The 27,503-nt window shown below is 35.7% G+C and overlaps 2 protein-coding genes across 9 annotated transcripts in view; one reads left to right on the top strand and one right to left on the bottom strand.

The window, feature by feature from the left end:
- LOC129810415 (mucin-2) overlaps window positions 1–15,412 on the top strand; it is a 31,325-nt gene extending 15,913 nt beyond the window's left edge. For 2 of the 8 annotated variants that reach the window (XM_055860869.1, XM_055860867.1), the window contains exons 2-6: window positions 1,086–1,313; window positions 1,592–1,738; window positions 7,368–10,486; window positions 13,391–13,476; window positions 13,540–15,412. In XM_055860869.1, coding sequence (XP_055716844.1) covers window positions 1,086–1,313; window positions 1,592–1,738; window positions 7,368–10,486; window positions 13,391–13,463 — 3,567 coding nt within the window. In that variant the 3' untranslated portion in view covers window positions 13,464–13,476; window positions 13,540–15,412. Of the gene's footprint in view, window positions 1–209; window positions 465–1,085; window positions 1,314–1,591; window positions 1,739–7,367; window positions 10,487–13,390; window positions 13,477–13,521 lie in introns of those variants that run through there. The other 6 variants (XM_055860874.1, XM_055860873.1, XM_055860871.1 and 3 more) reach the window with 5 other exon arrangements.
- Window positions 15,413–19,107: 3,695 nt separating this feature from the next.
- LOC129810414 (thyroid adenoma-associated protein homolog) lies at window positions 19,108–27,323 on the bottom strand. The gene is made up of 2 exons (XM_055860866.1): window positions 27,221–27,323; window positions 19,108–23,988 (listed from the first exon to the last, which is right to left on the bottom strand). Exon 2 carries the CDS (start codon window positions 23,830–23,832, stop codon window positions 19,159–19,161), a length of 4,674 nt encoding a protein of 1,557 aa, XP_055716841.1. The 5' UTR covers window positions 23,833–23,988; window positions 27,221–27,323; the 3' UTR covers window positions 19,108–19,158.
- Window positions 27,324–27,503: the final 180 nt, after the last annotated feature.

Raw genomic sequence — 27,503 nt, 5'->3', positions numbered from 1 at the left:
CCCTTCTGCGCACTGCATGGGGCCGATTTCCGGAGAGACGGCATTGGAGTGACGTTGGCTTAAAAGGGAAAATTCAATGCATACACTTTCCACTCGTTTTCCTCTCAGAGGCATCCCCCTAAATACCAATTTTCTCTCTCGTGCCATGGAATACATACATAGCTTTGGAGTTGAATCCTCCCTTTTTTCAGACCAACAATCAGTGAGTGTGTGGACTTCCAGAAAGCACGAAATGGAGAGATATTTTCCACTTTGTGTGCATTTGCTTAATTCAGTGACTTTTCTTCTGTGCCCTGTTTTCTTGTGATATTCTTTTCTGTCGCATTAGAAGCCACCATTGGTAATGGAAAGGCTTTCCTATTGATAATCTCTTCGCGAAGCTCCAAAGAGAGTGAAAGAAAAAAATTCTATCAATTTGTACACTTTTTTTTGAGTCCTCTTATTGCTTCTCTGGGTGTGAAAAGGTGTGTAGTCCTGCTGTAGAGCAAGATAAAATACATCACAGAAAGCTGAGATTATTCATGGGGAAAAGAGTTTTGGAAAAAATTCATATATTTACGTACTAACTCATTCGTAAGTTCTTAGCGGGGTCATTGACTCATACGGAGCACGAAGGTGATAGAAATTTGCAATTTGCAAATTCTTGAGACTATTGCAACCATTAGAATTTTATATATATCGTTTCCAACTCTGGAATTGCAGATTTTTTGATACGAATTAGAGACAGGAAGATAGAAAATGGTGCAAAGAAAATACTGATGAGACATGAAACACTGTAGAAACAGCATAGAAACATACAAGGCTTAACATTCACATCGAGAACGGAGGATTACTGACTCATACCATGAAGAGAACGCATTGCTGTTTCAAGAATTATTGTTAATTTACAGCTTTCTCTGTCGTCTAAAATTAATTTATAATTTGATTTCCTAAAATTAGCAACGTTTTGCACATATTTGGCATGGGATTGATAAATTTTTCCTCAGGAATAATTTCTTATAAACTTTCTGTGTGGAGGAAAATTCACTGGATTTTCCAGATGATCTTAAAATTATATCTTTCTGTGCGTCTGTATCGCACCATAGATGGAGAGTGGTGGTTCTGGGGAAGGACGCTTGCCCGAAATACGTGAACATCCAACGACCCCGAGTACCATACCAGGCGTCTCCACTGCAACGACATCGAAAAGTGCTGGTGGATCGAATTTGAGGGTGTCTATATCGCATCCCACCCCGAGAATAGACATTAGTAGAGCGTCTAGTTCCTCCCACCAGGACAGCCGCGATAGCAGTCCGGAAAATGTTTTTGAACAGGTAAAAAATCGTGCTGTTTGAGATAAATTAACGATTCATTAGAAGATGGTAAGAGAACACGATGGAAGAGTCATCGTATTTTCTTCAGTATCCATTCCCTCTTCTGACTTTTCTCTTTCTTCTCTTACACCATCAATCTGGCTCAAAAGCATGTTTTGTTTTATTCAATTTATATCACAAAAATCCTTCCCATAAAGCAGACAATAAAACTCTTTTAAGAATTAAGTGGAGTGAACAGAAAAAAATGAAATTCTAATGAACACAAAAAAAAACACCAGATCGGCACGGGAACACTTCAGGAGGTCGCTCCTTTTGGGTTGGGCTTCGGTGAGGATGGAGCCTTGGAATTGCGTAGCTCCACAGAAGAGCTCTACTTCATGGAGCCGGAAAAGGGCATGACAGAACGTGAAAAACCATCACAACAGGTTACTCTCTCTCACTCTTTTATCTTCACATTCATTCTTTTCATTATTATTATAAATGATTTATTCTTTCCCATCATCCACCCTAGTCTATTATCCTACCCTCTCTGTTTATATCTTTAATCACATAGTGCACAAAAACGCTTCAAATTTATTTAAACTATTCTGTGCTTTCGTTGTGCTTCATTTTCTAAGTTACTTTCCATTTCTTAATCGTTACTATATTAGAATTTAATTTTTATCTAAGATGCCTATAAGACCGATTTTAGAATAACCATTGATTTTCATTTATCCCTTTTATTCAAATTGTACATTTTTGCATAACAGATCATTATGATTCTCCTCTTTCTCAAGAGGATTTCTTAATTTTTCATGCGCTGTTCACGTTTAAAACAAAAAATTGTTTGAGTAGGGGAAAGTTCCCATGCTTGATACTGTAAAATGATTTCCAAGGTTTGTGATTATTTTCTGAGTATCACACAGACCAAAGCGATTCCTCCAATATGACAAAAAAAATATGTATCACTTATTAGGTTCATAATCCCTTCTCAAATAGTTCCTGAAAAATCTTAGATTTTCTTCAAGAAGAAAATGGAAATTCAGTGGCGATTTTTATACAAGTTGGGTCCGGGGCCTTCCTGTATAATAATTGATTCGACAATTCGGAGGCTCATTTTCACTGTAAAAATTTCACCGGATACAAAAAAATGCATATCAATATTTAGACGGAACTCTAATCTATCTGCTTAAATCGTTTGTACGACTGGTTATTCGTTTTAAAATAACTTTTATCTAATTTTTCTAAGCCATGTTTTTATGACATTAGGGCGCTAGCGAAAATCATTTTTTCCCTTTGAGTCCAAGAAAATGTCACTCTGCAACCTTAAAATTCAGTCAACAGGGTCGAAGGCTATGTCAATTGTCGATAAAATTGGAGGATTACAATAGGTGCAATTATGAATGAATAACATCTAATTATAGAGTTGCTACATTTAAATTATCATTCATGGACCCTTCTTAGAATATAGGATGGACACAGGTAGAATTTATGAATTTGTCACCACCATCAAAAACAGTGTCCCCAAGTAAAAATATTTTTACATAAATATTAATACTGAAGAACCCTCTATGTGCCTATGATAGTAGTTTTCCTGAACAGCGACATTAATTAAGAAATACTTATGAAATATCATGTATCAAAATTACAGTTTTGGACCCATTTTTAATTTTTGCTTCCTGCAACTAGGGAAAAAGAGCTGGGATCCTAATTTTTTTAGGAAATGTGAGGCTTAGGACCAGGTATTAAAATATATTGCTGTGAGTCATAATTATTGATTAACGTAGGAAAAAAATAATTATTATCAAGCTTGGATCGTATCAAGCATGGTCACTTTCCCCTATAGTCTAATTTCTCAAGTGAAAGTAAAAGAATATTTAAAAACACACAATAAATTAACATAGGAATATAAATCTCAGCTGATTGTACAGTTGCCTATATTTTGTATATAATTATTTTTATTTTAATACTACTGTATTATATTAATAATTTGTTTTAATTTAATTATGAATGAATTAATACCTAATTGTTATCATTGAAAATAAATAATGGAAATATCTGCTGTGCAACTCTTAAATGCCACTCTTAAAATGCATTGGAAATTTTAAAGTTATTTTTTATTAGTTGAAATTTTTAACTTAAAAGCTGCAATTAATTTATCGCTTTGTCATTACATTACTATCCATCATCTCAATTTGATTTTTTCACATATCTCGCATTTATTACCACCGCAATTTAGCTGTGTCGAGCATCTATTGCGTTAATCATTCAAAAAGAATCAGTGTGGCAGGAAAACTTCAACATCTGTCCGTAGGCATAAAAAACATCACCGTTTGGGGAAAATGTTTTCCACCTTCTGGCACGATGAAAAAATATTCTTCAATTTGTTGTCATCTCCTGTTTTCCTCCATTCTTGTCACTGGGAGGAGAATTTTCTCTGCAATATTAAGCTTGTTTGCCTATTTAGCAGAAATATGAGGGATTTTCTCATATTTCACGTGAAAATCCTACTTACAATACAATATTTAATTATATTTAGTTATTAACGTGTTTTTCAAAAAACAAGTCACAAACTTTCCCTATCGAACATTAATTAACTTCGTTTACCTTCGTTGAAATAATTTTTGATTTCAATCATAAGTGACTACGTAACATTATTGTCTTTATTAAAAAAAAGAGCACAGATTTTTTTTGTATTAAATAAACATATAAAATCCAAATTGGAGTATCTGATGTTCTTAGAACATTTAACAATAACGTAATTCAAAATCGGATCTGAATTTTGATTTTGAGATTTGCGTAAGGGGAAGTGGAGCACTTTTAAATGTGAGTTAGCTTGAAATTGGAATTTTTCACCTATTTTTAAATCAAATTGAGCCTTATCATGAAACAATTTAGCTGCCAGATTGAGAAGCTGAATTACATTGTAATATGGCTCAGTTCCATTTAAACATAGCAGAAAAATCCAAATTTCAAAACTGCCCCACATTCAAAGATGCCCCACTTCTTCCTACTGGCTAAGATGAGTACAAAAAGAGGACCATGAGGAAGTACACTTAAGTGTAGATCTTGTACTTCTTTGTGATCTTCTTATTCTCTTTACCCATCTGAGAAATTGAGTAAAAATCAAAATTTTGTATCAATTTCTTCAACTTACTCTATCAGTACCCTAAAGCTACAGGATATAAATAAAAGCTCACGTAATATCTTCAAAGGATTATCTTTCATCAAAACTCAAAACATACAGAGTTCAGCATAGAGACCAATGTAGGAAGAAATTACTATAATGCTGTTCAAGAAAACAATGTGTATCTAGAAGATCACATCCTGACATCTTGGGGTTGTAGGTTAGGAAATGTCTCATGAAATCACTAATCAATAATTAAATGTTTCACTGTTATTCAATACAATTACCTTTATGCTACTTTAGGGAAGTCTTAGATTTATTAAATCACTTAAATTATTTACAAATCAGTAGTACTTGTTTATCCTTTAAACATATTAACAGAAAGGAATTGCAAAGCGTCTTTTTGCGAAATCTTCGAACTCATAAGTTAGATGTTGTCCCTCAAAAGTATTGTCGCATCGAGAAGTGGGGTATCTTTCAATTGGGACAGCCTTAAATTTGGGCTTTCTTCTCCTATTTTTAAATGGAACTGGACCTTATTGTGATATAATCTAGCTCAATAAACCCAAAAATAAGAGAAAGAGGTTCATTTTCAAACGTACCCAACTTCCCCCTATCACTGGTAAAAATTAAAGGATCAAGTTGATCTAAATTTGATCCTTTTCCAAAGGATGAATCAAATTAACATGTTCTATGATAAATGTGCATTCAACGTTTGACATTTGATCCATCCTTTGCAAATGGATCAAATTTGGATCAATTTGATTCTTTTATTATTACCAGTGATCGTCTACTGGATCACAAGTGATTTAAACCTATTTATAAATTACTCAAAAGATTTTCGGATAAAAATTAGTTTACGGTGCGAAATTGGTTAATTACTAAATCATAATCCTTTTCACCTATTCAACGAGCCCCAGTATGATCCTATTCAATTAAAAAATACATTCTATAGAGCATTTTTAACTTTTGATATCGAAAAATCTTTATTAGGAATGAACGAAATATTTGAATAAGTAATCTTTAAAATATATCTAAAAATGAAGCGGTAGATGTGTTACCTAGGTCCAAGTAGAGAGACCGGTAAGGGAATTTTGTAACACTATGGCGATGCCATATGACAAATTGCGTTCGAATCTCAAGGAGAGCTTTTTCGAAAATATGATTTTGTAGCCATGACATTGCCATTTGAGTTCCTGTAGCTTCTGTAGCATTGTGAAAAGTCATATATTTGAGATTTCTGGCAATTCAAATGACGATAAATTTTATTAAACAAATCAACCAAGGCGGACTACGTTTGCGCATACCATTAAGTAAAGAGATTTTAATAAAAAAAAATCAGTGAATTGCATTTTCGAACTCATGTGATATGAGAAGAAACTTCGATTGGCATTGTCAGGTTTCGAACTCACGTATGACATGCCACAACAATTACAGAATTCCCTTATTCCCAACGCAAATCACTTTTGTTTAGTAAATATGTTTTTGACATTTCAATGAGAGTGAGTGAGATCTATATCTAGTCATCTCGCTCTCTCTCATAGGAAATTTTGAAAACATGTTTACAAACAAAAGTTATTGTGCGCTGGGTATTGCTGGGCACAATGCGTTCTATTTCATATTTTGGGTAATGTCCCCGAGTACATTTATACGATGTGCGATAAATGTTAGCAAAATTTCCTTCCCGCGATTCCAATATACTAAGGGTCTATAGGGCATGATCGGGCAACTACATACAGTAGATTTTTCACGATTTTTTTGTCAAACTAAATACTGTACGAATTTTATCCTCTTAGATTTGTTATCGCATTGAAATGTAGCACTTCTAGATATTAATCAATAAAAAGGTACATTATTAAAGTCATGCAAGCGTGAAACTGCCCTGACCTTCCCTATCTCTGCTAAAACGTCTATAAATATACTGCAGAGTCGTTCCATTTAATTATTCAAAAAAAAATAGTTGAAATGAAACAAAAATTCTGGGTAGAAATTATTTACTCCTCTACAAAGGAATAAATTGATACTCTCTCACCGCAAACCCCAGGGAAACTAAGAGAAAAATTACATTAAAAATTGATTAATTAGGAAATAGATATTGAGAAAGACACAAAAATGCACAAAAAATGTCATTCTATTTCCAATTTCCATATAAATGCATGATCATCCACATATGTACAAATATGTGATATATATAGTATATTGCCTGACAGGGGACAAGTACGAAAGTAAAATGTGTGTAAAAAATCGAATTGGAGCAATGAACTTCATTATTATCGCATTCAGTTGACTGACATAGAAAGTCCAGAAATTGTCTCGTTTTTTTTTCAGAATGTATCATGTTTCCTGTTTTGGTCTCGATATTAATCCCCTCCTATTTGAAAAAAAAATGTTAACCCTGCTTATATACACATATATTTAAAATAGATATGTCCGATATACCACATTTTATTCCCAGTGTTCTAGTAGGTATATTTAACTGACAAAAAGTCAAATAATTAAAAATTCTTAACTATGTTTATAGTTTCGTTGCTCAAGTGAACGATTACACCATTGCCTATATAGTATCTTTTTTCACGCCCGCCGTCTTGTAATTGTGTTACACAAAATTGTGAACTACGTCAAAGATAAAGATTGCTGCAAATTTTCTAACATAGAAAAATTGAATTGTGAAAATAAAAACAAAAAAAAAATGAATTGGAAATTGTATTCAATAAAACAGCTATACAATTCAATAAAATTGCTATCATGAGTGCAGCATACGATAGATTTTTGCTATATAGTGTTTTTTTTTGAAATTGTGATCGTCCTTTTTCCATGTATAGTCTGTAGAAGAGCTTTGTAACCTAAGAGAGCTTAAAAAGTTCATAAAAATGCACGAAAGTTATGTTTTCTGTTGAGAGAGAACATCAATTGCAATTAAGCATATTCTAATATTACATTTTTTACAGGGCCCCAGCCAGTCACCTATCTTGTTCAAGTTCGACGAGCAACAGCAAGCATGTCTTCAACAGAATCAACGCAAGGATTCTGCAAGTTCAGAAGTTGCTGCACTGCTTTGTATTTCTGGGCGCACAAGTCGCATCTCTAGCGTAGGAAGTCAGGGATCAGCAGCAAGCCGGTTGTCAGCTGTCTCAGGGGTTTCACGATCACCTTCACCACATCGAATGCTGCTTGAGACTTCATTCTGTGGCCCTAAGCCTCTGGATGGTGCAATAGAAGGGGGCATTGTAATGAGTACTGAACCTCCTACTGTGGAGACCCTAGAACACATAATTCTTGCAAGAAAACAAGATCCAACACAAGCAGTCTTGGCTGAGGGTATCAAAATCGACATGTCCACGCCTAAGAAGACTGATCCCAAGTCTAATGGTACGATTATTGAGTCGACAGCGAAACGGAAAGAGCCTCTCAAAACAGCACCAGCGGCAGGAGGAAGTGTCGTAAGAGGTGCCCTTGCGAAAAAGACTGCTGCCGCTTTTGGACGACGTGAGCCACCTAAGGCAATTCTAGGCGTCACAAAGAGTGGCACTGAGTACATTAGAATCAAACTTAAACCGGACCATCTCTACCAGGACAATGGACTGGCAGAGAATGAGACTGTGATTGATGCTCCGCTTTCGGAGGTGCTCAAGAAACCCCTATCGTTGAGTCTCAAGCCTCAAGAGACAAAGCGAACAGACGAGATCACACGCCATCCTGAGCAGAAAGCTCTGGCTTCGCCGAAACCAGCACGTCATACTGCCCTTGCTAGAGACTCAGGTAGTCGTTCACCATCCCCGGCAACAGTTACGATCTCACGAAAGAGTTCCTTCTGCTCGTTGTTCAAAACTAAAGATGCCACCGGAAGCCCTGAGTCACCAACGATTTTTCACCGAAAAAAGAGCAAAGAGCCCGATGACACCACAACACCTAGTCGATCACGGAGTAAGAGTGGTGATCGAGACGCACCAGCACAACCAACTGTGACGCCGAGCAAACAAAAATCCGTGTTAGCAATATTTAAGCCACGTCGAAGTGGTTCAAAATCCAAATCTGCTTCACCTGTTGAACCAGAACCAACATCAGGGATTGAAATGACCAACGTGGAATTTCAATTTCAAGCCTCTAATCAACCACCACGACCAAGGAGCCAACTGAGATACTATGACACCCCTCTGGATGGTAGTAGCATTCATATTCCTCTTCATACTCCTCCAGACGAGAAAGATAATTTCCAGTCCCTGCCCACGACAGCGATACAAATGACTTCATTTACTCCAATACCCTATCAGCAAACCATCCATCCAACACCACTGCCAGATAAGCCGAAAGAGACGCAAAAACCTCAACGAATTGAATACCCGGACGGAAGTATACGTATACCCTTGCATTCGCCTACAGAGGAGAAGGAGCGCGAGAGTCTTTGGAGTATCGAAGCACAACGTCATAGCAGTCAAGAAAGCCAGGAGACAGTAATATCAACACAGGTGGCAATGGAAAGACCAAGAAAGGTGTCGAAACCTTCTCTTACAGACACAGAACCCCTGCCCTTAGTGCAAAATGGATCAGTTGTTAGTGCAGAATTGATACCCTCTGCACCATCAGCTCCACCACCAACTCCAGCTTCGGCAAATGTAAAGGAGAAAAAGCATATTGTGTTCACGACGAAAATAGGTAGCGGTAGTGAGGAACAGCTCTTTTGCACTCAATTTAGTCTGTCAAAGACTGAAAGTCTTTCAAGCCAACTGTCGGAACAAACGTCTCAGCTTGAGAGCCCCAAAGAACCCCCTACAGGATCTCAGAAGAGTCCTCCAAAATTGGTGGCCATGAGGCGCCAAAAAGATTCATCTGATGAAAGCAGAAGGAAGTCTAAAAGCAGTAGCCAATCGACAGAATCTATTAAAGAGGAACCCATTGCCACACAGTGTTCGGTAACAGTTCAGATGCCACAGCAATCTAAATTGCGAGAAGAAGCCATCAATACCAATAGACATTCACGCTATATTGAAAATATTGATCAAATTATGGAAGAGCAGAAAAGAATTCACATGGCCATACAACATAGTAAGAAGTCAGATCTAGCATTTAAAGAGGAACCATTCAAACTCCCAGATGATCATTCAAAATCAGTTTCCAAACCCAGCTCTGTGGAAATATCTCCAAAAGAGGAAATAGGTACAGTGAAGGAGACACAAACACAAACGGTAACGGAATGTAGTACCCAGAAGAAAGTTACCCCTAGATTGGATTCACTCAGAGGTTCATCTGAAAGTGACCGAGAGGATGCAACAGATCCAACGGATACACGTGGTAGGCATCATCTTACCCGAAGTGTTGCTGAAGACCATGAAAGCGCTGGTCTTGTGTCACAGGAATCTTACGACGATGAACTTCCCTACGTACCTACAACTCTGCCTGAGGAACGATCCGTTGGTGTTACTATCATTCCTATCAAGGAACGTGCACATATGGAGCTTCGCACTTGTCCTGTTGAACGGCCTCGTTCCACAACGCCTATTAATCCCAGTTGCCTCGAGGAATACTGTGGCACACCTGGAGCCGAGACACCAGAACCACCAACTCCCAAACTCCGCATTTCTTTGCCTAGACGAGATTCTCGTGGTGAAATTAGAGGATCGAAATCTAAGTCTCCACGTCGTATCTCAACCCCATCCGGTAAAAGTTGGTTCGAATTTGCTGAACAGGGAATCAAGGGAAATGTTGGAGAGGGATCCAGAAGGAGTTCTGGTCATCCAGATGATGATACCCCGCCGCCACCATTACCACCACGCAAAGGACAATCTTCCAGTCAATGGATCAACTTTGAGAACATCCCCGAAAAGAGAAAGCCTCCCAAAAGAATAACAACTCTGCCTAGTGCTAAGGATTCCAGGAGTGGGTCTCCACCTGTGCAGTACAATTACGTAAACCCTGAAGAGTGTCAATGCGAATGTCATGAATCGGGTCGTGATGGGGGATCTGCTTCAACTACCAGACTACCAGAATCTGAGGAGGAGGAACAAGCACCACCAGAAGATACGCAGCCACTTCTGGATGAAGGAGAACCAGGCGAGGTGGAAGGAATTAGGTGAGTTGACAGTCATTTTGAACTTTCCGACTTTTCTTGTTTGCAAATCTTAAAAATCATTCCACTCATGAATTATTCAACAATTTACATAAATTGAATTACTACAGCAATTTGCATTACATCCGTTTATAGTCGATATTGCAAATATGCAAATATCACTTCTATCCATTCCGATGATTGGAAAACGCAGTTTTATTACTTAGCATGCAAATGCAAATTGATGAAAATAGGCCATTTGAATCATTTTCCATTTAACATTTTCATTAAATTCACAAACTAAACTAATTGAATACGAAGTTCAGAAATTGTTTATACAGCCATTTTTTCTAGTTCTAATCAATAACTTTGTTAAACATTATAATTTTTAATCCTTTAAGAACGGTTTTTGTACAGGGAACATATAATATTATTAAAAAATGTTTTTTTTCTCAAAGAAAAAAAATTAATAATATCCTGGCTAAAACTAAAAGATATAGTAGGATGAGATAATGAGAATGAGATAATTTGATAATGGGGCCTAAATTGGTATTTTAAGATTTCCTGACTGTTTCAGATGGGCAAACAGAAAAAAAACAACAATTATATAAGCCTTTTACGAGAATGGTTCTTCGTGGTATTTTTCTTTTGCCTATCAAAAACAGAGTAAATCTCAAAATTCCAACTATATAAGGCGCAATTAAAAAATTTCGCATTTGTGCTCTAACTACTCAAATTTTAAACATTGTAATTTTTTATATGAAAATTTTTGTCGAATGAAAAGAAATAGGGTACTTAACTGCAAGAGACTTGAACCAGTCTGATCAGATAACCCATGAGAAAACCGAAGAATTGACAATGAACTCGAGGAATCCATAAATTTTCTTTTAAGAATTGGGAAACTTTCAACCGTTGAACAATAAGAAATCTAAAACTTAATGTAAAATTGTATTTTCTCAATATCGTAAATCAAAAGAGATTAGGGGAACTTCAGGTAGAACCGTACAATTGTAAGGTGTATAAAATTGGCTTAATTTTCAAGAACACAATGAATTTTAGGAAACTAATGAATAGAGCGTGTTTTGTTCATAGGTATAGGCTAAATCGAAAATAAACAGGATCAATTTTGAACATTTTTCATGGTGCTGACGATTAAATAAGAGATTACACTTTACACTAAACTCTTCTTAGTTCAGTAAATACCATTAGCATTTAATAAGATGATTTTAGAGAAAATTAAACAGAGGAAACTGTGTCACAACCGAACACGAGGTAACACAGAACACTCAGCATTTTTAATTAGCTATTAGACTTCAGAGCACGAGACCTATGAATCCATAGATACTATAAGGATGCTTAGCTTATTCACCGAAGAAATAGTCGTCAGCCTAAGTAGTTTAGAAATATATATAGATTAAATCGGTTTTGATAAACTTTCAGATCACGACCTTCCAATTTTTATAATGCTGAAAAAAACTTACGTTAATCTGACGAACAGCTGATAAAATGAAATGATACAGGAGTTTTTAAGAATATTGATATGAAAGTAATAGATCTCGCTTTGAGACTGATATTAATGATATAATACAAAACAGTTGAATTTGAGAGCGTATGGCTCATTCGATAATTGTTAACCCAGTTGACGGCCAAATCCACCAATCCCAATCCTTCATTCATATGACATACCCAACCCATCATCTCTTGGCGGGTTCTGAAGGTTATTAGTTATTTGGTGCTCTTGTTGCTCATGGCAATTACCACTGGTACTTCAATGAGTGAGCATCAGTCGCCGTGGACAGTTCACTCCAAGGAAGATGGGTGGCACCTTCAGTTCCCCATTTTCCCTTTATAAGTTGTAATATTATTTCAATAAGCCTCCTCAAGGCTTATAATTTTTTACAAGTACAAATTTTCGATTTTTCAATTCCAATAGTCTTCTAAATTCGAACTCTTGGAGGTATGAATGACACTTCTTATGGCTTAGGCACATGTTCTAGGTCAGGAAAATTTCATCAAATCGTAATTCGCATCTCTCGTTATCTCTTTAAATTATCTCTCGATAACTTCGTCATTTCTTAGGTTAAATAATTTAAAAAAATAATTGAAATATTTTTTTTATTGCTCGAACTTCACAGAGAGGTGTCGTATTTTGATAGAAATTTGGAAATCTGAAGTTTCAAATTTTTTGACATCACACTGTCTAACTGTGCGTCCGGCCGTTGCCACACAAAGAGGTCAAACGGTTAGGGACAGACTTGGACAATAAGACGCCCCTTATCTTCCCCCACAACTCCCCACCATAACAATGTTATTGGGATTGGTCGAAAACGTATCGTGCGATTTTTTTTCAGGTTTGAAAGGTTTTGGAGGTCTGGCGGGCATTTCGCACATAACGAAAATAACGTTAAATCATTCCTTATAACGGTTTTTCAAGGTCAAAGGTTGCATAGGTTCTAGAGAGCGTATTTCTCAAGCGAATGGTATTATGTTTGGACTTTTTGAAAGATTTTGGAATTTTTGATAAAATGGATAAAATCAAACAGGTTCCAATTATCAAAAAGTCAATCGGATAATATACAATAGGCTTTATCTGAAACTATATTTTTCTGGAAGTTGAAAATAGTCTTTCTTAGTTTATAAACAGCAAAAAAAATGCATTTTTTATAAATTGGCTGGTGAAATTAATTTTCTGCCTTAAAGGGTTAAATAATTACAATGATAACAATGATCTTTTCTAAATTATAATTATTTATCAATTGGGGAAAAATAAGCCACAATTAAGAACTGATAATCAAATTCGAAAATAATTGTTACAAAATTAGAGTAATTGTCCTTAATCCACGATACAAAAAATTATTGTTTTTTTTTAATATTTCTTAACAATTGACTTCAGAAAATAATTAATTAATTTTACAATTTTGTTTCTAGTGACTCTTCAATGGATCATTTATTGTCCAGCAGTCGGTCTTCAGGACCTGGAAAATCTTTCTCACGGAAATAAACTTAAGTAACTGGTTAGTATATAATTAACCAATAATACTCCTTTTATGCTTGCAAAGATTTTTCCATTTCTGCAGGGAATTGATACTATTTACTATGTAAAGAGAAGCTAATTTTTTGTGGATTTATCATCATTCGAGACTCCTTCAGTGCTTTTTGGGAGCTTTTACTACTTCATCTGTCGACGTGCATTCTTTTTCTGTGGAATACACACCACATTTTCTATGGACATTTTATTTGAGAGATATTTGAAGGAGAAAAGTAAATATCTGTGATCCGTGACAGAATAATCCTGAATCCATCCTTGAAAGTCCCTTAGAAAAAAATCACTACAACAAAAAAAAAGACACTCAATACACATTAAGAATTTCTCGTCATGCTTCACAATTCATCTTTCACAAATCTTCTTTCACCTCCTTTTCTTCTCTTCTATATAGCAATACAAGACAAAAAAAATCTATAATGTAAAATGAAACTTTAATAATATTCATGTTGTAGGATATAAAAAGGATAAATAAAAGAAGGAATTCAAAAACAAAAATTAACACTTTAAGGATATCATGTGAAACTTCCTTTTTTTAGATAAATTTTATTGAAGGGTATAAATAATTTTTTAGGTTTTTATGGAAAACGATCATTAACCCATACAAAACGGGTTTAAAAATTTATCTGAAAATCTAGGAAAATTTTACAAAATTCAATCTTTCTCATCATATTTATATTTATCTCTGGATGTGCATTTTATAGCATTGGAAAATAAAAAGCATTGTTTAATAAAAAAGAATATCGCATCGCAAAATGTTAAAGATGAGAGAAAAAACGCAATAATTCTTATATATTCTTTGAAGTATTAAAAAAAATAAATCGTACGTTTACGATATGTAAATTCAACTTTGAAACTAAAAGTAAAATTGAAAATTATAGTTATTTATAAATGATGAAAAATCTTATGATTGGGAAAAGTATTTAGATAAAGACAAATCAGTAGAAAATAATTATGCTATTTTGCCCATTTGTTGTTCCTCTTCGTTCGATGAGAAGAAAAGCATGACACGTCAGCATTAGAAAATTATCCGCTAAAGTTGCTTATCATTTTAATTCATTATCAAATTAAGAAATTAATATTATAAAAGATTAGAAAAAAAACAGTTACGCAATAAATGTTTATCACGGATTTCCCTCCCGTAAGACGAGAAAAAAACAATGGGATCAGTGGAGATTATGTTTTTAATTTACCAGATTTCTTTTTAATCTCAGAAAAGATGGTAAGAAAAATCACATAGAATTTTCTGATTCTCTTCATTCCCCTTTTTTATTCGAATATACCAATTGAATTGATTTAGCAAGGCGGAAAATAACTGAAAAGGACAGAGAGAGATTTTTCTGAATCCACTTCATCAAAAGAATAAATCGTCAACACGAATTTATCATGGAAATCGAGAACAAAGAATGAAGAAAAGAATATTATCAATATTGAAAAAAATATAACTTCGAGAACCTTAACAAAAAGAAATCAACTTTAATTGTACGACATTCCTGAAAAAGTGTTCTTCGAGTGAACTCTCTTGTTATTTAGAAAACGTAAAAAAAATGATAACCCAAAAATTATTAATAAAAATCGATTATTACTATTTTAAATCCTATTGAAATATTTAATTTATTATTAATGACAAAGAAATCGTGGTGAAATCTTTGAAGAGCGTTTAGAAACAAAGGATAAAAAATATATTTATGAACATTTTGTGATTGTTAAAGTATTTAAAACAAAACTTATTTCATAATCTCAATATTGACTAATACCTACTTATAAAATAAAATGAATACAAATATTATGAAAAAAATCATATATTCATTATAGGAAAGATCATAAAACATGTGGCTGATCGCAGAAAAAAATGTAAAAGTCATTTATCAGATGAATCAATAAAAAAATACATGAAAAGATCGCAATTCAATATTTTTCTTTATTAATTACATATTTTTCAAAAAAGTTGGACAAGGCGTGTCAGCTTTGCAGAATAGAATTAAATTTAAATTAAATGAATTAAGATTAACTTGATCAATTTTTTACAGATTTGGACTGATATAGCCGAATAACAAATTTCAAGACCTTTCCAAAAAATTCAAATTGAACCCAATCGGTTAAAAAACATTACCCTCTGAATTGATTAACCTTTGACCCCTTTGACCTTCAATAATTCAAAATGGACGGAGGTGATTTTGGACGAAACGTTCGCCTGGGGTACTTCCAAAACATATCCAAAAATAATTGAAAAAGCTTTGGTCAATTTTAAGACAAACAGAAAAAACATGGTTTTGGAGGGGATGAAGGGCAACAAGGAAAAATACGGTTCGAGATAATGTTCACGAATTTGGAGGGTCATCGAAGACCGGAAGTCGATATCTCTAACCATTTGGCCCTAGGGAACAAAACTTAAGGTCAAGTAAAAAATATTCCAAAAAAGTCAAATATCGGTAGTTAACCGTCTTAACCGATTCATTACTGATGAAGATCGATGCAGTCAAGTTCGAAATTTCAATACCTTTCCAAAAAAAAACTAAATTTAACCAAATCGGCTAAAAACTCAGCCCTTCAAAATGATTGATCTTTTCACCTTCAATAATTCAAAATGAAGAATTTTCCGGTTATAGATAAGTTTGGAGTTAGACGAAATGTTCGCATGGGTACCTCCAAAACATATACAAAAATCATTGAACAAGCTTGGGTCAATTTTAAAACCAAAAAAAATCATGTTTTTGGAAAGGATAGAGGAAGGTGGGGGGCGGGAAGGAAAAGAACTTCCGAAGATGTTCTTGTTTTTACCGTTTAAGCTACAGAGCGTGACAAATTGGAAAAAGCGGATCATATAACTGCTCTTTCTTTGAGTTCGAATTATAGGTCATTCCCCAAGAACCAAGGTTGCAATCTTTAACTATTAGACCTACAGCTTTGGCGACGGCTAAACAGACATTTTTCATTTAGGAAGCTTAATTAAATAAATTCATACATTTTTAACTACTTTTATCCATATGAGGGTTGCGGGTTTAGGATTAGGATAGGATACTCCAATTTAGCAATAAACGTCTCCAATTCTGTACCACTTTATAGGAAGGTGTTTGGGGTCAATTAGATGACGCTCCTGACCGGGAAAGATTTGAATTTGGTCCATTAAGATCCACTCACCTTATGTTGGAGCTGTTCCACAGGTAACTGCCCTATCTTGCACAGCTTTTTTATGGGGAATTTTTCATGCTGAACATGATCACACCATTGGAGTTCTGATCTGACCTCTCAAGATGAAGAAGCAGCTCTTCGACCCTTATAACTCTGTACGAACTACAAACAGCTATACGTTCCTTACTCGATTTTGCGGTCCCCTTCACCGCCTGGAGGCACCAAGGGGATGAGGATTTAAAAAGGTCAAATAATAAAAGGATTCGAGCCCAGCCCGGTGCAAGCCACTGAATGCCATAAAAAGACATTTTCACTGTGATAAAACGTAATATAATGCACCGCCTCTGTCCACAAAGGCTCTGGGAGCATGGAAGAAGCATGCACACTACAGGGAAGGCGCTCCTGGGCGGTCTACACATGGATTTAGCGAATTCTTCCATCACGGAATACAACAGCAATATAACATGATTACACTGTAACAAAGTGTTCCGATACGATTAATAATAATAATCTCAGACTATTTGCATCAAGAATACTCTTAATTTCAAACTTCGTGGCGTAACAAATTATTGGGAGTTAGTCAAGACCAAGAGTTTCCACATGTTTAATAGAATTAGACACAATTTAAAAAGGATTTAGGTACAACGAGAAGATCATCGAATATCATAATATAATAAAACCATAGTGAGACCCATTTGTACGTATGGCTTAGTTTAGATTTAAAGGTTCTAATCTTTGAGAAGCGAATGTTGAGACGGACTTTTGGCCTAGTGAGAGAAATATTAAAGCGGAGAATCCAAATGAAACGACCTAGAGGTCTTCTAAGGGGAGCTACACATTGTGGTCACCACACCATCAAAGAACACCAACAGCTAGCTGGGACTGAAAGCTGAAAAAATGCTCAGAAAGCTACTATGCAGTGAGGCTGGAGGGATATAAGGATTAGAGGACGCCCCAGAAAACGGTAGAAGTAGTGAACAGTATCTTTTAAACAGCTAAGGATTCTGCGGTTCTGCGGAGGAAGATGGCGGAGAGTCGCCAGGATTGGAAGTTAGTGCGAGAGGAAGAGTCCCTATTTCGACTTATAGACGTTGCAACCACCTAAAGTAAATAAAGGTACCTAATAAAGGTAAGCTATATTGTTGCGAACTCATTCATATAAAAATCCAGTTCGCGAATATTTAATTAATAAGCAAATTCCTTCACACAGAAAAATTTTGACTCTAAATTTAAGAATATATAAGATCCTGGGAACTTAAATTGGACGTGAATCCCCGAGGCGTTTAAGTTTAGAAGTTCTGAGCGAAAGAAATGGGCTAGAATCCCTGGCTCTTTCAAGTTAAGAGATCGGGAACTTAAGTTCTGCATTAGCTGGAAAATGGAAAATGTCTACGGATTTGCAAATTGCAACTAAAACTAAATGTTCAAGGATTTAGAATTAGGGCATTGGCATTCATTGGATGGGATTTAAATGAAATTCCTGGGAGTTTCTGTTTAAGAATTTTCCATTTTTCTGTGTGTTTATATGGCACTTGCAGTTGGTGCGGACACTGAGAGAAATCCGAAAAAGTTAAAATAACATTCTGGAAATGTTAAATTTACCCTGCAGTATTGATCCTAAATTGGTGTAAATATTACCCTTTTTAGGTGTAATGGGAGTTAAAGTTACCTTTGTTCATGTTAATTTTACCCTTAAAAAGGTGTAAAATTAATATTAAAAAATGTTGATATATTTTTACACCTAAAAAGTGTTAAAGTTATGAGGAAAAAAAGTTAATCGCACCCTCTTTTTTTCTCAGTGGAGGAATGCCGCGAAGCTAAGCATTTCCTTCGCTAGTGAGTCAGTTCCAGCTTGGCTTTTGTACTAATCAGTACAATTTTAAATAAAATGTTTTAATTAGAAGGGCAATTTGTGTGTAAGTTATTTGAGCCCCTACAAGATAATGCATAAACATCGACGGTAAAATGGCCATTATTTTAAACAGGGGCTCATCAAGCCTAATAAAAAGTGAAGATATTTTTCACTTTTCCTTGTAAAAATTTTGCAGATATTGTACCGCGACTTAAACAAATTACCTCGTAGTTCTTGTATTATTTCGGCGAGCACTATGAAATATGTATTTTTAGATAGCTCTTAATGCACAATTTTGAAATATATCAGACTGATAAGTCAATTTTCTTTAGGAAAAAACTTGCCAATAGTCTTCAGTGCCTCTATGCAAAAACGTATAGAAAAATAAAATGTCGAGAGGCCCCTGATTTTAAAACTATGTTCTGTATTTGATAGAAAAAGTTGAGCGCAATAAATTATAAAGCTGTTGAAGACTGGAGAAATCGTTAGTCCTAATGTAAGCCAAGACGTAAGTGGAAAGAATATTGTCGTTTTCCTAAGAGTGACTTCACTTCCCCGACAAATTCCGATTCTCTTCTACCATAAGACGTGAAGACTTACAAAAATATTACAAATACATTTTAAATACATACAAATTCATTTTATTAAAAAGCTAATCGTACAATTTTATTAGTCATGTTTGTTTAAATTTTCCGAGAACCACTTTATGGTCTTGATAGTAAATCCTCTGTCAGAAAATAAATTCGCTTCCCGCGTATCAAACACTTTCCATTCATTCTCAGTAGATTCATAATTTTCGCAAGCAGCATCACTCTCCTCTAGGTCAAGAAGTGTTTTTAGGAATGCCTTGGACTCATCTTTTGGAATAATAAATTCCAGCACTGTCTTCATGTAGATGTTTAAGGCATAAGAATCGCAGGGAATATTCACTTCATCAGACACATCTACAAACTCCTTTGAACTTTCCATTCTGATGCTTTTGTTATATAGCCAAATAGCTCTGCAAATAACTTTTCTGACATCTGCATCGTCATCTCTAAGGAGTTGCATAATAACTCTTGTGATCATGATGTTGAATTCACGGACGTATTTGCAATTTTTACTGCAGATTTTCAAAAGTTCAGAGACAAGAAGTGCTACATTCATCCTTGTGAAATCATTCTTTTCACTCCCACAGAATTCCAGAAGTGCCTCAATATTAAGATTGGAGATATTTTCAAAGGATGATATCACAGATAAAGCTTTTTGAATGGCTAAGATTTTGTCTTCCTCGGAAATTTGATCATCAGTAAGAGCTTTGTTAAGATCCTCCATTGTGAACACCTCTATGTTCTCTTCAAGAATCGGCATAGAGAGAAGAGCTCTATTTCTAACAAGAGGATTTGCACTTAATATGTGCTGTTCAATTACATGTCTTCCTGATGATGCAATCTTATGCTTCATGATTTGTTTTTGCTCCTCATTGAACGACAAAACAAAATCTTTCTCAATATCTGATATTTCAGAAAGAATTTCCTCAGGAATCTTATGCTTTTCCGTTCCGTTCACCAACAGAATCACATTGAATACTGATATGAACGTTGCATCCTGAATACCAACTTTCTGTTGTTTCATGCCCTTCAAGCATTTTATTAGGATGTTTCCTGCTTCTTGACAGTCTTTTGCAAGTGTGAGCTGAAGAAGAAGTTTCGAAGTCTGCACAGCAGTTCTTCCGATAGGCGTTTCCCTATCTGATAGAATTTTCTCCAAGTTATTAAGATAATTTTTCAAATATTCTTGTGCTTTCTCCGTAAGGACATCACTTAATATGGCAGAATTTGCTTTAGGCAGGTACTTTATCAAGATTTCCATAAATAATTTCCCAATGATTAGACATTCATTAGAATGAATCATGTGCAATTGTACCAATGCATCCAAATTTCTATTGATCACAGATAAATCCCTTTTGGCAAATCTCCGGAAAATTTCTTTGATTTGCAGAATTCTAGAATGAAGTTCATTGGAATTCGATGAAGTCTCAGTATTTAGGAGCCACTGAAGACGATTTAAATACTCATTAGGATGAGTAATAGTAATTATCGCCTTAACAGCTAAAATTCTGATTCGTAAATCATGACACTTTGCAGGGATCCTTTCACTTTCCTCTATATATTCCTTTGGATCTAACTGAGGTGCCCAGTGTCCATTTAGGGAAGGTAGACGTTCCAAAACCAAAAATATAGGATACAGTTGAGGAGCATTTTGCCCCTGGGAAAGTTGGTCATTGGCTTCCTTTAATTGTCGGTAGATAAAATCGTAAAGGAGCGGATAGTCTCGGAAGAATTCATTGAAAATCCAGGTATTTTCAAAGGGAATCTCTTCAGCTGCTCCCTTAGCACGGCATACACCAAAAATGCGTACAATCAAAGCTGAGAAGAGGAGCGTAGCTGAATTTCTTTCTGCCCAGGAGGATGATCCAAAGCTCTCAATTGCGATCAAAAGACCATCTCCTGCGTACTTGAATGTCTTCAAGGAAGAACATCTAAAAATGTACCTGAGGATATTTAAGCAGTGAATTCTTCCATCAGTATTCTTCTGGGATTCTTTAAGGAGCCTCATTATTGCGTAATTTAGGAGCGAAGGATCATAGGACGTAATGATTGATTGGATTATGAATGGAAGTCCAGCACTTCGACGTGTTACGCAGAGTTTCACATATTTTGAGCATTTTCTCTCATCTGGACACAAAACAGCAACCAGAAGTTCATCAAGCCATGCCTTTGGGAGTTTGTGAATTGTGGGACATTGGCTCAAATGCAATCGGGTACATAGCTTGGAAAATGCTACTGAAGATACTTCAAAGGCTCCTCTATGTTTTGATTCCAGGAGAATCTTCGTAAAATTCTCACCAATCTGCAGAATTTCTTCTTCGGATATCAAATTCGAAAGCTGAGGTGTTTTCTCACAAATCTCTCCCAGAAGAAGTGATACCTCCTTGATTGTACGCCAGCCACAGAGTAAAACCATCTGCGGAGTCACTTGATCTTCATTGCCTTCAAACATCGTGCTATCTTCCGGGAGAAAACCTTCCGGAGAGGAGTTGTTAACAATTGGTGCAACAATTTGAGAAGCTTCACTGCAGAGAGTTAGAACTTTCTCAAAAAAGCTCCTCCATCTGGGAGTTTCCTGGATGGAAAACTGTGGGATCTTCTTGTAAGTTCCTTTTGGAATATCATCCAGAAGATAGCGTATGCAGAGAATAGTTCCGTAGAGAGGATTTGTGGCAGATGCTTTTAAGATTGACTGCTTAGCATCTTCTGTTCCATTCCTCAGGATCTCCGTGCACCATTCTAGCACTCCTAGTATATCTTCACTGTTTGAAGTTGCTTCTCCATCTGCTGGATCATGGAAGATTTCAGGTGATACATGAGCAAAAATGACCAGTTGATAGGCCGCTTGTAAGGATTCTTCAGGTTTAACACTGGTCATCAAGTTCTGCAGCTTGATTCTGATCTTCTCCGAACTCCCAAAGGTCCTTTCAGTCCATTCAACGAGGATATTCTTCGGGAATTTTTTGATACACTCAACAACAAGCTTCTTAACGTATTCATAAGGTGAATCAAAACAACTGAAAACTGCATCAACGTGCCTGACTTCCCAGGAATCACTACAATAGATATTCCAAGTATCCTTGAGAATTTTCAATGCATATCTCTGCCGCGGAAAACTCCCCCTTGAATAATAATGGTCAAAAAGTATCTCTCGGAAACTCTCTATAAACCCCTTGATGATCATCTTTTCTTCTTCGTTGCAGTTTTTCTTTCCCATCAACGGATTCAGTAAACCAATCCAATTGATCTTATTCTCTGTGGATTTCTGCTGGAAGGCTACTCCAAATTTCAACAAATCCAAAATCACATCCAAATTTTCCAGGCATCCCGATATTTCCTGAAACACTTTTGCTGCTGCGATGCGAGTGTCTTCCTCAAAAGCTAGCATAGCCTTTAACAAGAGTTTCCGAAGTCCAGGATGATTCGTTAGACTCTCCGGAGACTTTTTCTGACAATTCAGCGTGAACAGAATCACTTCTGTTGGAATTTTTTCAGTGTGCTCCATTAAATGGACAGCTATGTCACTCCGCGATGAGACAAGTTTCTTCAGTAGACCTTTAACTTGCTTCCTGAACCATCCATCGTATGGTGTTGCCTGACATTCGAAAAGTAAATCTTTAAGGAATAATTCGTACTGATGCTTAGGATCGAATGTCGTCTTGCTAAGTTCTACCAGGGCCTTCAAACAGCTATTCGGATGCGAACAGAACTCTCCATGGCAGGTCAGATCACATATTTTTGTACATTTAAAATCTTCTCTAATGAGTGAGATCACGTTTGGAAGTCTTTGCATGACTTCTGCTGACGAATAGACATCACACAGAACCAAAATATGCAAGCTCCTGACTTTTGCAGTGCAGCCTTCGTCTTCAACAAAACAGAATACTTCCTCCTCGAAACTCTCAAAGGCACATCGTTCCTGCTTCATGCAGAAACGCAGGATATTGCTGACTGGTCGAGTGAAATGATAGTCAATCTTGGCTTTTTTAGCCAACTTATAGCATATTTCTATGCACTTGCGAAGATCATGAACTTCTTCTTCGAGCCAATCATTGACTTCCGACAGATCTCTCTCAATCATCTCAGTCATTTGCACCACAATATTCAACACAAAATAGGACTTCTCAGCTTCTCCCCAAAAATCATCATAAAGTTCCTCTGAAACTCTGGCACAAATCCTGAGAATCCTGCATTTATTTTCTCTGCCCTCAAGAATATCTACACAATCTGTCCTGAAAATCCCCTCCAAATACAAGGACAAATTATGCTTAGAAAAGTTCGAAGTTCCAGCTTCAATACTGCTAAAGAAATCCATCAACTGACCCTGCGCCTTCATAAGTAGTATCACAGATTTAGCAGAAAGTTCTCCAAGTTCTCTTTCATAGCGTTTAATGCCCATAAAGTGAGGAATATTAACAAGAAGGAAATTCATTTGATCCTGGCATACTTCCAACCGGACTTTCTCTTGAAATCTCGACAGTAGACCATCGAGAGCCGACAGTGAATTAAGGAGAAATTTATCCCCAAGAGCTTTATCCTCTTCCAGAGGTAGTGTTCGATTTTTATCGAGAAATTCTATTAAAATTTTAAGTATTTCTTGGAATTTCCTCTCTAATTCCTCCCCAGTGATAATGAAATCACTGAAAAAGCCCGCAATCTTCTCCGCTAAGTTACTTTTAGACTCAAATGTGACATACGCATCCGGATATCCAGACACAGTATTCGCTACGACTTCCCCTGCAACTTCCTTCATTAGAACTTCATCATGTTTAGTTAAAGCTTCCAAAATTTCCTTGAAGAAATACTTGGCGTCAGTGCCATAATATTCCGCACGCCACTCAAGTACAAATCGATAGATAATTTTTTTGGTTTCAGGATGGTGAACTTCTTTTCTAAAGCCATCTAGGAACTTAAATAAAAACAATTATTTACCGGAATGCACGGCAAAAGGACAATAGTCAAAGGAGTGTATTAGTCGAAAAATTGTGTACACCATAACCACGATTTTTTTTTAAATTTGTATGAAAAATTATAAACATTTCCCTACTTCTGGAAATACCAAAGATACTCCAGCACTTAGACCTTAGACCGCTTCTGGAAGTATAAATTTATAAAATAGACTAAAATTATATTAGGAGTTTCGTATATCGGGTTCATTTTTTAAAACGTTTCAGAGATTTAGATCTTCGCGACCATTGATATTTTAGAATCAAGGTAAGCCAATGCACTATATCAATTGAATGTAAAACAAATACAGGGAGTTCCGGCTTAAGTGAAAACGGATTGTTTTTAAAAGACTCTTATGCAATTTCTTTGAAGTGGTAAATTTGAAAAATGTAATTTATGGACAGTTGTTGGCGCTGAAAATAGCTTGAGAAATTGACACCAAAAATATTAGTATGCATAGATTATGGCGTTTCTGTAGCTTATTCGTAAGAAATATCCCATAGGTATACAAATTTTCTGTATACAAAATCGCGGGAAGATCCTTTAGTTAGAATCACGGACCAAATGAAATCACACAGGTATTTCTAATGGTGTGCGTCTCAGTGATCTCAACTAACTAAAAAATGTTCATACAGAAAAGGACGTAACGCATAGACAGCCATGGAAATCAATTTTAAGCAGTGGATTATAATATTCACAAGAAACTTGATTGAATTCGTGATGATACGAGGAACAGATTGCACGCTAGCAATTATACCCATTTTTATTATTTTTTGTGAATAGTAAAAATTTAAATACACAAGTATAGCTAACTTTTTCGGGACCGTAACATATCCAGCAAGCCACATTCAGTAAAATTCACATTTTTGTAACTCTTAGTGGTCAAATATGATACTTTTGCAGGTAAAGAATTTTCTCTACCTTAGGGATATTGGGAAAGTCTTGGATACTTTCGTCTCTAAAAGGACCGAATGAATGAAGACAGAATTCAATTTTACCGCAGTCAATATTACCGATTTTGTGAATTACTTTTCTGTCTCCAAGGACTCCTATATGATGTTGATCACTAAAACAAGAAGAATTATTGACTAATATCTTCTCGTATGTCCAGAACCCAGGAAAAGATCAAGAACACACCAAAATCGTACTTTCCAACAAATTCCTCATAATATTTCACACAATTATACTTTAAAACGCGTTTCTCTCAGGATCATGTTATTGTAAGCCACCTCCATCGCAAGTTCATTTTTTTTTTGTACATAGAGCTATTTGAAGTCAGCTCCTTTATTCAGCTCACAGAGTCGATAGGGGAAAGTTATTTAGATAGAAATCTAGTATTATTATCCCTACGTAGGGACCAGTAACTTCCAAAAGGGAAGCAATCCCTACTTTTAAATTATTTCGCATAAAGCAGTTTTCAGACTAGAGGTTTAGTCCAGTTGCCGAAGATCTCAAAATCCTTAATAGCGAGAAATTTAATTGCTTTTTGAGAGCCTATAGGTCATTTATTTTTAATAATCCAATCCTAAGTTAAATTTTTACAAAAAAATGAGATTGATAAGAAATTAGAACTGTTAAGCCATTTGGTTAAGCCTTATGTCCTGGACACACATACGACTAAAGTCCAGAGACGACTAAGCTCGTTCATAGCCAAGTTAGTTCCTGACACACTATAAACGAGACTTAACATTTTCTGGCACTCACAAAACATAACTTTCGTGGGTTTTTGTTTTTATGCAGATATTTCTACTGAAATACACTAGTAGTCCTTTGAAAATGAAACTGCTTTTAAATTTACTTCACAATTCACGTATAACAACAAAAATTATTCACTAGAATAGCCAAAATTGGCTTAAGTCGCGAGTTAGCTTCCACCTCACAAATAATTGTAATTAACAATAATTATTCGACGTGTACTGAGACATGATATTACACATAGTTTCATTTTCAGAGGAGTATTAGTGCATTTCTGTAGAAATATCTGCATAAAAACCCAGGAAAGTTATGTTTTGTGCCAGAAAATGTTAAGCCTCGTTTGTAGTGTGTCAGGAACTGACTTGGCTATGAACTAGCTTAGTCGTCTCTGGACTTTAGTTGTAAGTGTGTCTAGGACTTTAGGTCTGAAACCCGTATAACGGTTGCAAATGCAGAGAAATTTCCATACGTGTTTGTAAGAAGAGTGAGCTTTGGCTTCAACTCCACATGTTGTAGGCACAATGAACTTTCTCAAGAACCTAAAAAATATTTCCTGGACAATCAAGATTCACCACAATCGGGAAAACGGGAGACCCCGTTTCACCAACTGTGAAAATTATCGGACATATTGTCAAAAACAATGTTTGCGCTTGGAATAATTGTTTACAAGGTTGGTGTTAAAAAGCAAGTGATAATTAGCAGGACACATGTGTCTGCAGATGGATATAACGTCTAGAATTTCGGGGTTGCGCATACTTAAAAATTGAACAGGTGTTTTTGAAAATCTAAGACAAATCTTGTAATTGTTGGTTAGCTAAGTTATTGACTGCGAGAGATTTTTCCCTATTTTGGTCTATAAATATTAAAAAAAATAACAATCTTTGCAAAAAAAAAAGCAGAATTTCGCAAATTGACAATTTTTGATTAAAAATGTCTTAGCTTTGGGTTCCTGCAGAAAATATCCCAGATTTGGACATCCTTAGAGTTTGTATTTATCCAGAAAAATACACGTTTTCGCAAATATTGGGACCTAGTCCCCGGCGAGTGGCCTTCAAAGTTGAAGCCAATTTCTTACTTTCACATACAAATGCGTATGGGAATTTTTCTGCACTCGTGATCGTTATGCTAAATATTTAAAAAGTGAGTTTTTCTGTATTATAAGATACCTTTCCGTATGGAGGGATAAATATACTAAATTTTTGAATAAATAAATTTTTTGCTTGGAGCACTGTGAGCTGAGTCCGGGATCAATTTAGGAATTGGCTTCAAATAGCTCCATATAAAAAGGCCAACTTTCCAAGCGCTTGATTGGGACGTTTGATTAGAAATTAATCGAATTTTCATAAAATGAAATGTTTGATTACTTTAGGACAGGTCCCGAACATCTTCAAAATAATTTGAAAATTAAATCAGGAAATCTCCCAAAATTTCTGAACATTTCCTTCTCGATGTACACCAATTCCAACTAATATCTCCCCCTTGATTAGAATTCTTCTTACCTCATTTAGAAGCTCCAGCTGTTCCAGTTCAGTTTGTCGTTCAGATATATCACTCAAGAGCTTGTTCAGGCAATCAAATTTATCTAAAATTAGAGATAAGGGATGTTCTTCATTAATAATTGTAAAATCAAAGATGCTTTCTCCGGGAGTTTCATTCATTCTAACCTCTGTTCCTCCGGTAAATTTCTGGCAGTTCAAGACTTGGAGAATATTTGGTGTCATCATTGTAATATCTCTGGCGATGTCCTTTTATCATTTTTCCACGACTTTTAAGTATTCAGAC

Source organism: Phlebotomus papatasi, chromosome 1 (assembly GCF_024763615.1).
Source record: "Phlebotomus papatasi isolate M1 chromosome 1, Ppap_2.1, whole genome shotgun sequence".
NCBI lineage: Eukaryota > Metazoa > Arthropoda > Insecta > Diptera > Psychodidae > Phlebotomus > Phlebotomus papatasi.
The sequence above is the reverse complement of the archived record's forward strand: the minus strand, read 5'-3'. Positions and strand labels throughout refer to the sequence as shown.

What these genes read in the sequence shown, in the direction of transcription:
- LOC129810414 (XM_055860866.1), bottom strand. Translation starts at nt 23,832, where the DNA reads ATGAAGGAAGTTGCAGGGGAAGTCGTAGCGAATACTGTGTCTGGATAT.